Consider the following 13,962-nt stretch of genomic DNA (forward strand, 5'->3'; position numbering starts at 1 on the left):
TGCGTTTTTAATTGCGTTTTAATAGGTTACGTCAACAGAATATACACTAAAAAGGGATTTTTCGATATTCCCCAGCGGGAAAAGTGACGGGATTAAGGCTTACTGTGAAGAACTCGGCTTTTATTATACTATTTTAGATGCGTTTTTGATTGCGTTTTAATAGGGTATGTCAAGAGAATGTACACTAAAAAGGGATTTTTTGAAATTCCCCCACGGCGGAAGTGTTATACATTTATAATAGATACATTTTGAGCCACAACAACGTGTGGCCGGGTCAGCTAGTAATTTATAAATATCTTTCCACATATATTTAAATTAAACTTAATTTTTAGCAAATTTCAAAATTTGTCTGTATTATTATATAAATATTCAAATAATTGCATTTGAAGATTCATCAAACTTTAAATTAATCTGCTTAGATTAAATAGCTAATTACTAAGCTAATTTCAATGCCATATTGTTTGTAATTACAAACAAACATATTACTAAGAACAGATACTGAGATGAAAATTACTTTATAAAATTCAATTAAATGCAATAGAAAAAATATATATATATACATATATATTTTAGATAGTTAATAAAAAGTGAAATTGATGCATTAAAATTCATCAAAACCATATTCTTGTTAAATGTGTTTGAAAAGAAAATTTAAGATAATCAATGAGAAAAATTAAGAACAAATAAATTTTTTGATGTGATAGAAAGTCTATGATCTCAGATTTTATTTTATTTTAATGATTTCTGTTAATATTTTTCCTATATTTATTTAATAATAACAGTTGATTTAAATATAGTTATCAAAGAAATTAATATATTAATTAATTATTTAATAAAAGTAATAGTTGTCGTCATTCTTATTGTGTGATTAGAAAAAGTTAAAAGAACATTTTTATTTCTACCAGTGATCAATATTTACACAATTTACATCCTATTTTATTTGTGCACTTTTCTTAGCTTCTATAAATACACAAAAATCAGCAAATCAAAACATTCTCCATCTGTAATATTCAATGCTTTTTTTCCCTCTATCACTTTTGATCCATATAAACTCTATCCATAAGAGCAAACACAGCTGCTTGAAAAAGATTTTAGAATAAATTCCAATAAAAGTAAATACAGTAGGTCCCCATCATACACAGACTTGCCACATGTGGTTTCAGGTTTGTGTTAGGGGCCGTCTATAAATTATATAAGGGCATTCTAGATCCCCACCCACCCGTGTAAGAAACCGTAATATTTTCTTTGATCCCCCCTCCCCTTCCCTATCTTACGTAATATTTAGGCATAATTTTATAGAAAGATTGTAACAAAAAAATTTTTTTATGAAACCCTAAAAACCATAGGTCCAAAATATATAATTATTAATTAGTTAATTAATAGGTACTGTTATTTATAAAAGACTTTATGTGAACAAATTTAAAAATTTAATGAATTCGAATAAACAATTTATTTTAAGAACTTTATTTTTTAATTATTAACAATCATTTTATTATTATCATCATTAATCAATGTCATAATATTCATTTTTATATTAATTTTAATTTTCACAAAAGGACGCAGAAAACTTTGACAGATCAACTAGCTCATACATGGTCAACATACAGCCTGTGATTTTCAATATTAGATACTTAATTTCCAATACTTGGTCAAATAGATTTGCGATACTTCTTTATTTTTTAAAAAAATTCCATTGTAAAGATTTACAACTTTTGTACTTGTCTGTGTGATAGTGCCAGAATTAAACAAAAAATGATAAATTTAAAATAATAACATTTATCATAAAATAATGTATGTTAGATAGTAATTAAAGATATACAGGTAATATTTTGTTTGGCCGATGAAAAAAATTTTCTTTCCAATTCAGCCCGGGGGCAAAAACTGTTAGCCACACCTGGACTAGCTAGTGCACGTGTAAACAGAAATGTCATACATAATAAAACAAGAGAGAATAGAAACCACTTTCCATTGCCATATTAATTACATCTTGGCTAAGGCCAAGATACTAATTATATGGCATGAACTATATGCTGCACCTGGGGACTAAATTATAAAGCTTGTAAAACTCTATATAATGGGCAATACAACCAATACTACTTTACATGACCTCTAGCTGGGGTCAAGAAATTAGTAAAAATTTAGTAGCAAGTAAATTACTTTCTCTTCAAAGACAGTTTGCCATCAGAATTTCAAAGTGCTGCAGAACTGTTTCTACTAATGTCTCTCTGATACTAGCAGGGCTCCTTCCTTTGCCACTATGTATTGTAGAAAAGGTTCTAAACTGCTACATCAGAACTACAAACATCAAGGCTCAACAACGGTCTCTACTCCTATCTACAGTTGTTCATGAGCTACCACATTATAATTATCCTACTATCTGTGATCATCACCCTGTAAACAAGGTAATCCCCAGGGTATATTACATTTGGTGTCATCTACTTCTTCCATAGATAACCATGCAGACATTAATATCTACACAGATGGTCTAAAAGCCCCTTCATGTTGGTTCAAGTATTTGTATCTTCCTAAAAGACTGACATATTTTGTCCAAAATATGTTAGAAGGTACAGATACCTCCCACATATTTCCATCTATCAAGCTGATGAAGATGCTGACTACCAAGCTGTTCAGTGGGCCACTTCACTACCAAACAAAACTCTGTCTATCAACATTTACAGCGATTCTTAGTCTGTCCTAAAAGCTCTGTTAGATCCCAATTGCAATAGCAATAAAATCACATATATTCAGCACCATATTAAAAATCTTGTAAATAATATAACTTTTATATTTTTTTCCTGGCCATACTGGCATACTTGGAAATGAAAAAGCCGACTTTGAGGCTAAGTCAGTTGCAAAGGACACTGACTTGACTACACTCACATCCCTCTCTCATGTAGCAGCTTTAAAAATTATATTCATGACAATGCTATGCAGAAGTGGAATCAACAATGGTTGAGCAGTAAAACTGATAGAATAACAAGACTTTATTTTCCTAGTGTTGAATGCTGGTTCTCATCACCACTTAGAGATTTAACATTTGCTACTGCTCAACTACTTACTGAGCATGATAATTTTAGAAGATATCTGGCGATGTATAACCGGGCAGAAACTGCCTTTTGCTTTTGCTCTACAGAAAACCTAGACACTGTCGACCATATCATGTGTCATTGTCCAATTTATGATCAAGATAGACTTATTCTGAAATTAGAAATCTTTACGCTTAGTTTCAGGTGGCCATGTCCACTCAATAAGCTTGTTCAGAAGCTGCTGTTTGATGCTTTTTACAATTATGTTCAAAAAACATGGAAGAAAAGACTATTTATAATTTCTAATATCTAATTTTACATTTTAGCTTTCACTAAAAGCTGAATACTAATTTTATGTTTACTTTGTATCATGTATTTTGGTTTATGTATTCTTAGTGTTATACACCCATAGGAGTGGAGTACTTATTCTGATAAAAAAAAAGGAGAAAAACCACCACACAGCCTTTCTCCCATGATAAAAAATGTATAGAGTGTGAGTCTGTAAGCGTTATTATTTTATCACATCACACGAGATGGCGTTAGAACAATGAGCATTCTTAATAGAAACCACCAAATTGAAGCCAAATTCAAAACTCCACCATTCAATGAGACCAAAAAATAAAAATAAGAATATTACGTAAGATGAGATCTATTATCCCCCTACCCCTAAATAAGAAATCGTAAGAAATCCTTGACCCCCACCCACTGCAAAACACCTTACGTAATTTATGGACAGCCCCTTAATAATCCAAGAAACAAAAACAGAAAGCATGCAATTAAGAATTTTTATTTTACATACAATTCTTAATTGCATGCTAAATCTGCACCATTTCCCAAGGTGCATAAAGTCTCACAGGATCTTGCTCAATCATGCTGATCTTGTTCTAGAAAAATGTTATTACAACTCATTTCTTTGTTTTGCACTAAACACTGGGACTGGCATCAGTCTCTGTCTTGAAAAGTTCTCATAGTAAATTGTCAAATGAAACTAAGTGAAGTACTGATATCACATGGTATATGCTTCTCTTAGTTCATGGTATATGATATCAGTGCTTCTCTTTGTTTCATTTACACTAATTACTTTTTAAGCATGGTTCCAAAGTGCAAAGATAGTGATGTTGGTAATCCTTTTAAGTCAAAGAAAAGCCAATTACTTTAGAGTAACTACTTTAGAAAAAAAGTTAAAATTTCAGATTTAGTGAAAAAAGAAAAAAGTTCACTTCTTGAGGTTGCAAGAATGTTAAGAAAAAAATGATCTTCCATAAGTACCATACTTACCAAGAAACATAAAATACATGAAAGTGACCAAGGAACATACATGAGTGTTTCAGTGGCACCTAAAACACACACATGCGCGCTAACACACACACGCACGCACGCACGCACGCACGCACACACACACACACACACACACAGAGAGAGAGAGAGAGAATAAGAGAAAAATCTTAAAAATATGTGATAGGTACATAATTAATGGGTTTGCTACTTATGTGAATTTCTGATTACACAAGGGATCTTGGAACATATTGATTATGTATGATGGGGCCCTACGATATTTAAGATTTTACACAGAAATATATACAAAAATTTATTAATGATGAGTTAAATATCATTTAAAACTTGTAAATAAAGAAATTATCACTGATTTTATATTTATATATTATTAGAATATGATATTAAAAACACACAGAAATGACTAATACGGAAAAGAAAGATGAAGAGAAATCAAAAATAGTCAAGAATCCTTATGGACAAAGCACTGTAGAACAATGTAATAGTAGTAATATTACATCTACTCTCTTCTTACAGTATTTTATAAATTACTGATAATTAAATATTTTCTCTCCTTTAACCAAGAAGAAGCTTATTACTGGCAGTCATTACTTTTAGATAAAAATTATTATTAGCTGACAGAATCTGACATCTATCTATAGTCATAAAATTCCACCAAAAATAGGATGAATTTTATTTGTTTCTAATTTAATATCTATTACATGTGAAAAATTATTCCTAGACAACCGACTACACAAACCATGCTGTTGGAAAACTAATTTAATGAAAATGTATCTTTACAGCTACAAGGCATATTAATTTGCTTGCATCAAAGATCAAGTAGCATATCAATCTGCAGTGTGTCAACACAGAAAACTGTAATGAGTCTATATTTTGATACAATTTAAAAAATTTTATTCAAGAAACTTTAAAATTATATCCTTCAAATAAATTGTAATTAAAAATTTTTTGTTTCAGTTAACAGTGCAATGGGTTATTTTATTTTCTTGAAATATTAAATGTTTATAAATCATAAAATTAATATATAAATTATACCATTAGTAGTAATCACATTTCCTGTCTGAGGATTCTTTAAACAATATATTGTAAGACAATGTCGTAACAAAGATACCAAACGATGAAAAAAAGCAAGTGCAACTGGTAAAGGACACAGATTTATAAGCTGACTCTAAAAATAAAAACAAACATATCTTAGTTATAATATAATTAATTTGAAAAACATGATATTTTAAAAAAAATTAATTCGTACACGTGCTACACCTGAATTTTCTTTTAAAAACTCTCTAAACTTTGCAAGAAATATTGTCCGACTTGACTGACCCTACAACAAATAATTTTTAATCAGATAAAATACTCTCTTCTTTTTTAAATTTTTCTTTAAGAAATTATAATACTTACTTGCTTCATATCTGTACCATCAAATAATTGAATTAAAATTTCTAACTGTATGTTTTCAAGCTCTATGGAAAATAAAATATAATCTTTAGTAAATATGTATTTTTTTAATATAGTAAATCTGGAATTATCTTAAATACTAAATTTTTTGATAAAGTTCTTCATATATCTTACAAAATATACATGAATCTATACAATTTTTTGTAACACATGTTGCAGAAAACTGTAATCTTCAATACAATCTGTTTTGATAACACATAAATGTCTAGTTAAACAAAAATTTTGGTACTTTAATTAATAAAATGACATTTTATAAAACATCTTTTATGCTACAATGAAAATTAACAATTAAATAAGTAAATAAAATCTCTTTCTTTATCAAATGATTAATTGCTATTCAGACAAAATACAATACATAATGATATAATTAAATGATAAGCATTAAATTTAATTAAAAAATTTGAAATGTAAATAAAAGTACAAGTAAACAAAATATAAATTTCATAAATAAACTACAGTCAAATCTGTTTTTATGCGGTGGATAGGGACCGTATAAAAAAAACGCACGAAACTTCACGAGTGGCTATAAAAAATAGTTTTCGCAACACAATTAAAAATATATATATTTTTTTATGCGGTGAATAGGGACCACATAAAAAAAGTCTCACATAGAAAATAACTCGTTTTAAAATCATAGTCTTAGTTTCTAAGGAAATTACCTTCCTCTTCGCTTTGTTTTTGCCCTTATTCATTTCAGGGATTATGTCTAAACATAAAATAAAAATCCTAAAATTTTATATCTAAATAGAAAAAATAATACAGTACATTTACCTTCAATTTACGCTTTGAAATGAATCTTATCTTAACGGTCCAGGAATGTGAAAGCACTTTGAAGGTTTATTGACAACAGATGTCAGCACTTGACTGCATCGTCTTGTCTATTGTCTGTTTTACATATTTTTGTCCAGGTGGTGTTTTGTTGACTTAAAAAATAAATTATTTCATTTTTTGCATATTCATGCAATAATATTACTATAATAAGTTTATTTAGCTATAATAAGTCAACGTGAGACATGACAAAACGCATGAGACTAGTCGCCAACTATACCGCACAAATAAAAAATCGCACAAAAAAAAACCGCATAAATACAGGTTTGACTGTATTTTAATTTAAATACTATTTGGTTGTTTATTATATAAATGTACAGTACAATACAAAATTTGTATGTACATTTTTATTTGTCTTAATCATATAATCATTAAAAGCAATATTTGGCTGTAGAAATTCAATTATAAGTAAGTAAACACTTACAACATATATACTATAGAAAATCAGCTACATATGAAAATGATTGAATATTTAAAAACAACTGTGAATGAATTTGTTACCTTTACATTGGAGACTTCTTCAACTGATTTATTACACAGAATAAAATTTAATTGAAACAAAGATTTCAGTTGAGTTTTGTTTGTTTTTATACATTTAAATTTTCAAAAACAGTTTGTTTGTTTCATTTGAACTTTCTTCTAGTTGATGAATAGAAGTCTGCATTGTTGAATGACAAACATACAATGGTATTCAAATATTTTTGATATCATTGGAAACACAATTTTCAAAGTTTTTTGTTATAAATCTTTATTCAAATAAATATTAATCTAAATCTTGCTGATTCTTTTTAGACATTTTTATATAAAAAATAAAGTTCATAAAATTTACACTGATTTTTATTTTAAATATATATAATGTATTTCATATAGACAATATATAAACTGTATAATATTACAATTTATATAATTTAATTAAATATATTACAGCAAAAATTTACATGTACTTATTTCATTGATTTTTGTCAATGAATAAAAATCTGAAAAAATATGAAGTGATTTTCATTAAACTAAAAGTTTATAATTAAAACTTTTTAATATGTATATGTTATTTATCATTGTTTTATACAACAATTAGTTGCTTTGAGAAATTAAAAATTCATTAAGCAAATAGAAAAACATTTAAAAGAACTTAAATAATGGGTACATAAAACAAACAAAATATGAAAATGAGCATATCATTCTTATGGTATACTTCACTTTTTTTGCTAAAAAAATATTTTAATTGTTAAAATACTTTTATGATTAATTTTTTTATTATAACAGCATAAGAAAAGAATATACCAACCTAATACGACTTTCTTTAATACTTTACTTGATTCTTCAAAAGCTGCTTTCTTCCATAGTTCTTCCTAATATTTAAATGAATATACAGTATAAATACATATATATAAATGTATGTAATTTATCCAATTTAAACCAAAATTAAAATAAAAAGCAAAATTATAAAATAAATTCTACAAACATACCTCATATCCATCAATACAAACATGTGGAATCATTTCTGCTAATATAATATTGTCCATTGGTTTAACTTCTAAGAAGACTGGAAATTTAATTTTGTCAAATGTAATTAATATTAAGAAAAACTGTTTTATTTGATGAAATTAGATCTTATATAAACTGTCAAACAGTTTCAGTAAAATAAATTTATTGATTCAAATATATTATTAAAAAGTTATTTTATCTTAGTTTTCTATAAAGATGTTTAAAAACTGTGATTTTTTTAAAACACTTAATGCTAATGTTAGTGTTAAATTACACTACATTTTAAAATTATAAAAAAATTAAGAGATAATATGTTAATTGATTCAAAATGTTAATTGATTATAAATGTATAAATTTTAATTCAACATCTAAAAACTAACATTAAATAATTAATTATATTTGTTTCTTGTTTATATATAAATTCAATATTCATTACAAAATTCAAGAAAGGATTTGTTGATAGTATACTAATAAAAAAAATGTTGACATTCTTGGTGTTCAAAAATCTTTCTAAAATAATTTTCTATGCATAGCAAAAATTTAAAAAATTGTATATTGGTTTATATTTACTTGTTCATATTTGCAATAAAATCATTATTTATTTCTTATTTATTTTTTTCGAAAATTTTTAAAAACAGAGTTTAGTTATAATTATTTAGAAATGATATGGTTTTATATTATTAGCCAAAGTGGACCATAAATCAGATTCATGAACCAATCAAAGAATTAAATATAACATTCTGTTATAAACCTGTCACAACTACATATAATATAATAATTTAGCAAAATAAAGAATATTAGATCCTTTCTGATCACTTTACCTTATAAAAATATATTTTTAAATTTAAACAAAATAGGACTATTCATTTTAGAATTAAAATAAATACATTTATTATCCATTAAAAAGAAAGAAATATTTTTTAGTTGTAGTTTGAGACTTCTACAAATAAATAATAAATAATTTGATTATTACTAAAAACTTCTCAAAATCAATTTACAATTTCAAAATTGATTAAACCAAACACATGAAAATAAAATATTTCAAATTTTCTTCTTCCCACTTCAGAATTCTAGAAGAGAACTATGAATATTAATCAAAAGAACTATTATTATCAAAATAACTCTGAAAACATCAAAAAATTTCAGTATTCTAAATACTTTCTAATGAAATGAACCAAACCATTTCACTTAAGCATTATCTATCTATCAGAGAGAATTATGTATTGAAATTAATTTTTATCATTTAAAAATTGATAAATAATTAGAGATAAATCAGAGTTAATATATATAATTTTAAAAAACTGCTCAGTTCAATGTAAAGCTTTGAAAAAATTATAGAGCACAATATGGAAACAGATAAAATAATTACTACAAATTATTAAAAATATATTATTCTGTCAAATATTAAAAATGTAAAATAATAGTTTAATATTTTATAAAAGCCATTAAAATAAGTTAAAATTTAATTAAACTAAACTAAAAAAAGTCTCAAGACAGTTTGTGTATATTCAGAAAAGGATATAAAACATTTTGTAGTAGAAATTTTCTTGATGCTCTATGTCTGAGAATATTCAGCATTAATATCAAGTAACATTTTTGTTGATAAAAGTCTTTCATTGCTGGTGAAAATCTGTAACCAGTTAACAGAGCAACAATGAGATGTTCAAGGCATTGTTGAATTTCGTGAGACTAAAATTTAAAAAATTAAACGTATATATTAAATAATTATTTGAGTAATTACATTTAAAAATTGATAAATAATAGAGAGAATTTGAGTTTTCCCATTATAAACGTTAATCAATAAGTTTTAACTCATATTTCATTAACAAAAGTATTTACATTTAATAAGCATTATTTTAAAATTTCACATGTTTCAATGTGCAATAATATAATATTCTATCATATTAATTCATTTAAGCACTGCTTATATTATTGATATAAACAGTGCTTAATATGGCATCTTTAACAATTCTGTGATTGAAAAATATAGTAGAGTCCTGCAAACTCAACTTAATGTGAACTGAGAAAGGAATAAGTCACTGAAAATGATGAGTTTTATGTCTTAGCAATAATGGTAATATAAATAGAGGAATTTTCATAAAGATATTATATGTGCAAATTCATGTATGTATTAACTATGTACCAATTTCTATTTGTAATTCAATTTTAATTAAAAAAAAATAGTGGCTATTCAAGTTACTGACATTTCTTTCATGACATTTTACAGTGGTACATTGGAAAAATCTTATATCCTTTGTTAGCACATGGAATTGATGCTATTATCAAAGTCATCAATGAAGAAAAATAACTTATTGGGCTGTAATTTGAAAAAATTAAAGACATAAATTCCCACTGTTGTCCTTAATCTCGAGAACAGAATTAGATAAATGAAATACGAGACCAGATATCAAAATGTTAGGAGTAAAAGGCCCCAATTAATTATATAACAACTTCTGATGCAATTCAAAATATATCCCCTGAAACATGTTTGATAGATGACTGGCACGACTCTATTGTTAAAGGAAAAGTATGATGTACAGGGTCAAGCCACCACTAATTTGAGGTGGAGAGCATGTATTCTAAATTAAATAAATTATGATTAAAAATTTTAGCCCAGCATTGTGACAATATCACAATAAATAATTGCTTGTTTGACTTAGTGTTAAGAGTAAAAATTAGGTTTGGTGTATTTTTTCTTTTTGAGCAACACGACAAATTTTATGGAATGTTGAGTTATCAAGAGTCGAGTATCCAGGACTCTATAATATAATAATAAATATAGTAAACACCTTATTTCTTATTTTTATAACTTGAAAACAGATCAAATAGTTTCTAATGAATATAAATAAATTTTCATGCAAATGCATTTTTAAATACAAATTTTTGGTGTTTGTATTTTTTTGCTATATCAAATAGAAATTTCTCTAACATAAAGATGAATTTGATAAGAGTATTTTAAATTTTATTTATGAATATTGCAGTCAACTCATGTTAATACAAATTACTAGAACAGCAGCAGTTGGTTTGCTTTATCAAAAATTCATATTAACATTTTTTTAGGGTCAGGGTCAAAGTCAAGATTGTATAATTTAAGAAGTTAAGGCTTAATAGGTGATCAAAATCTCTAAATAATATTTTTAATTAATTTATAAAATTAAATAAAACAAAATTTATTTACAAAAACAAATTAATGTTCTAAATGACTTTCAATTTGCAAAATGAGGAAACCATATTCACTCCTGAAGTGTAGAACAGTACATCAGAGTGGTTAAACAAAATAAAGCTTAAAAAATTTGTGATGTTTTTCTGTTGAAGATTGTTTGAAAAAGTTGAAAATATTTTTTTGGTGCCAAAAGAGTTAAAAAAAAAAAAAAAAAAAAGGAACCAAATTTGATATTTCACAAAAGAAGCCCTCTACATTAAATTAGTCTGTTAAATTAAGATTTTACTGTACAGCAAGACCCCGCTTAATGCTGCCTCGCTTAAGGCTGATTTGATATACCACGGTCTCTGCTCGAAGCCTAAAAAAAGCTCAGAATTTATGCTGATTCAAATTATCGTGTCATTTCATTGATTCGTATATAATACGATTATTTATGAACACGATCCAATCAGAAAAAGGTGTACTTTCTTTAAATCTATATTTTTTGGTGCAGTTTTGGAAAAAATATAACATCGTGGATGTTATAGGCAATATTGGCTTTGCTTGGCAAGAATAAATTGATAAATGCACGAAGTTATGACTGAAGGTATCCAAGAATTCTCAATGAGAAGAGCCTATCGCTGTATCGTTAGGTTGTGTAAAGTCAACCTAATCCATACAGCAGGACTAGGAGATGTAGATGAGCAGGATATTGAGGAGAGCCTTAACAAGGTCCTTTAAGAACTGGCAGAACAAGAAATTCATGTAGAACTGGAAAATAGAGATTTTGAAAACAAAGAACCTAAAAAAGTTCTCTACAGATTTCCTTAGGAAGAGTTTGGTAACGATAACCGAAATTGTTGATCAAATTGTACCAGATGATCCAGATTTTGAAAGAAGTACAAAAGCAAAACAAGGTATTTTGGATGTAATCTTCTGCTATCGACATTTGTTTAAGGAAAGAAAAAAAGCAAAAAATGAAACTTCACGACTTTATTGCAAAAAACAGGAATTTTAGAAAAGTTAAGACCTTCATCACAAAAAATGAACTTTACATTTTTGTGAGCATATGTTTATGTGTTATTTAACATATATTATTATACAAATTGATATAAAAATAACTTGAAATTAAGGTAAAATTTGTATTTTTGGTTGCGTGTTCCTGTATCCCTATTTACTCTATGTTAAAATGACCTCGTTTAACACTCTGTCGTCTAGGAACGCATCCCCCACGTTTAAGCGGGGTCTTACTGTACTTATTTCTGGCATTAAGAGTATGTTTAGAAATTACTAAACATTAATAATTACTTACCACAAATTAAACTTAAACTCCCATATTATCACATACAATATATCAAATGTAAATATATTTCAATTATCAGTAAATAAATAGCACATTTTTTCTGTAAGCAAATTACTGATGCAAAAGAATTTGTCCATAAATATGCACTTACCAAACTGCTCAGAACAATTAAGTATTCAAAAATGCAGATAATTAATTAATTAAACCCTCTAAACTTACCTCTAAAAGTGCCCATAGCATATCTAACAATGCAAGAATTGGTGATTTGACTTCCTTTATGTTGTAACTATTATCTTTTGGTATATCACCACATAATTGAAAAAGAAATGACAGAAAACATGATTCATTGATGTAAGGTGAAACCTGAAATTTTGAAATATTTAATCTTAAATATATTATAGATTTACTAAAAGTGTGGAAATAATAAACATCAATCTTTTTAGATTGATGTTTATTACTTCCAAACTTTTAGAAAACTGTAGTTTGTTTCCAAATAACAAAATAATTTATACCACTTAAAAATTATATAATGAAATGAAACAAAATAAAATAAATAAAACTTAAAAAATAATGACAATACTTTAAATAGTATCAGGAAGTTATTCAGAATTCAAAGATATTAATTTTAATCTGCTTATTTTTGTATTTTATAATAAGTTAATTATAAGTTAATACAGGTATCCCTTGATTAATGTGGTTAATTAGTCTGAATGTTACCATGTATATCAAGATTGCATTAACCAAATATGGTATCTATGTTAAGTAAAGACAGCTGGTAAAATCACATTAATTAAAACTTCTCCCATGTATATAAAGGGATTGCCACAATTAATTTCATATGTTAATCAAATCCCACATTAAACAAGGGAATACCTGTATAAAATATGATTCAATGTAATTTTAAAAGAAAAAATATTAATATCTAAAGAAATTTTATAACATTTAAAATATTAAAAATTAAAAAACAAAGAAAAATTATTTTCTTCATAATTTAAAACATTTGAATAAAAATTAGGAAGTTAATAAAAACTTTAATTTTGAATAATGTTTTTGAATTATTTGAATGTTTTTGAATAATGAATAATAATTTTGAATGCATTTATTTTGAATTAATGTTAAAACTTCAAAAATTCTAAATTTTTTGGTAATAGATTTTTATTAAAAAGTTATTTTTTTTTCATTTGTAAAATTACATATTAAAAATATAAGTAAATTTAATTTAGTATACTAAATTTTACTTACCAGATATGGACCCAACTTATTTAATAATGGAACAGCTAATAAAAATATATGAGTTTTATTACATTCTTTGATTAGATTATTAACAATTTTGGCATCTTGTAATATCGGTTCCATTCTATTCTAGAAAGGAAAAGGAATATATTTTTTTTATAATTTATATTTATTTTATATTATTTTTTTTTAAACTA

At 26.1% G+C, this 13,962-nt stretch overlaps 1 protein-coding gene across 1 annotated transcript in view; it reads right to left on the reverse strand.

Annotated features, from left to right (window-relative positions):
- The window catches only part of LOC136985832 (E3 ubiquitin-protein ligase RNF123-like), an 86,476-nt gene that overhangs the window by 26,492 nt on the left and 46,022 nt on the right, over nucleotides 1-13,962 (reverse strand). The window contains exons 10-17 of the mRNA XM_067283202.1: nucleotides 13,775-13,894; nucleotides 12,752-12,895; nucleotides 9,608-9,776; nucleotides 8,069-8,166; nucleotides 7,888-7,951; nucleotides 5,718-5,779; nucleotides 5,569-5,640; nucleotides 5,355-5,487 (exon numbers count right to left, since the gene is read on the reverse strand). Of these exons, the coding sequence (XP_067139303.1) occupies nucleotides 5,355-5,487; nucleotides 5,569-5,640; nucleotides 5,718-5,779; nucleotides 7,888-7,951; nucleotides 8,069-8,166; nucleotides 9,608-9,776; nucleotides 12,752-12,895; nucleotides 13,775-13,894 (862 nt within the window). The remainder of the gene's footprint in view (nucleotides 1-5,354; nucleotides 5,488-5,568; nucleotides 5,641-5,717; nucleotides 5,780-7,887; nucleotides 7,952-8,068; nucleotides 8,167-9,607; nucleotides 9,777-12,751; nucleotides 12,896-13,774; nucleotides 13,895-13,962) is intronic.

This window comes from Centruroides vittatus, unplaced genomic scaffold (genome assembly GCF_030686945.1).
Source record: "Centruroides vittatus isolate TY-2023 unplaced genomic scaffold, ASM3068694v2 contig_979, whole genome shotgun sequence".
Lineage (NCBI taxonomy): Eukaryota > Metazoa > Arthropoda > Arachnida > Scorpiones > Buthidae > Centruroides > Centruroides vittatus.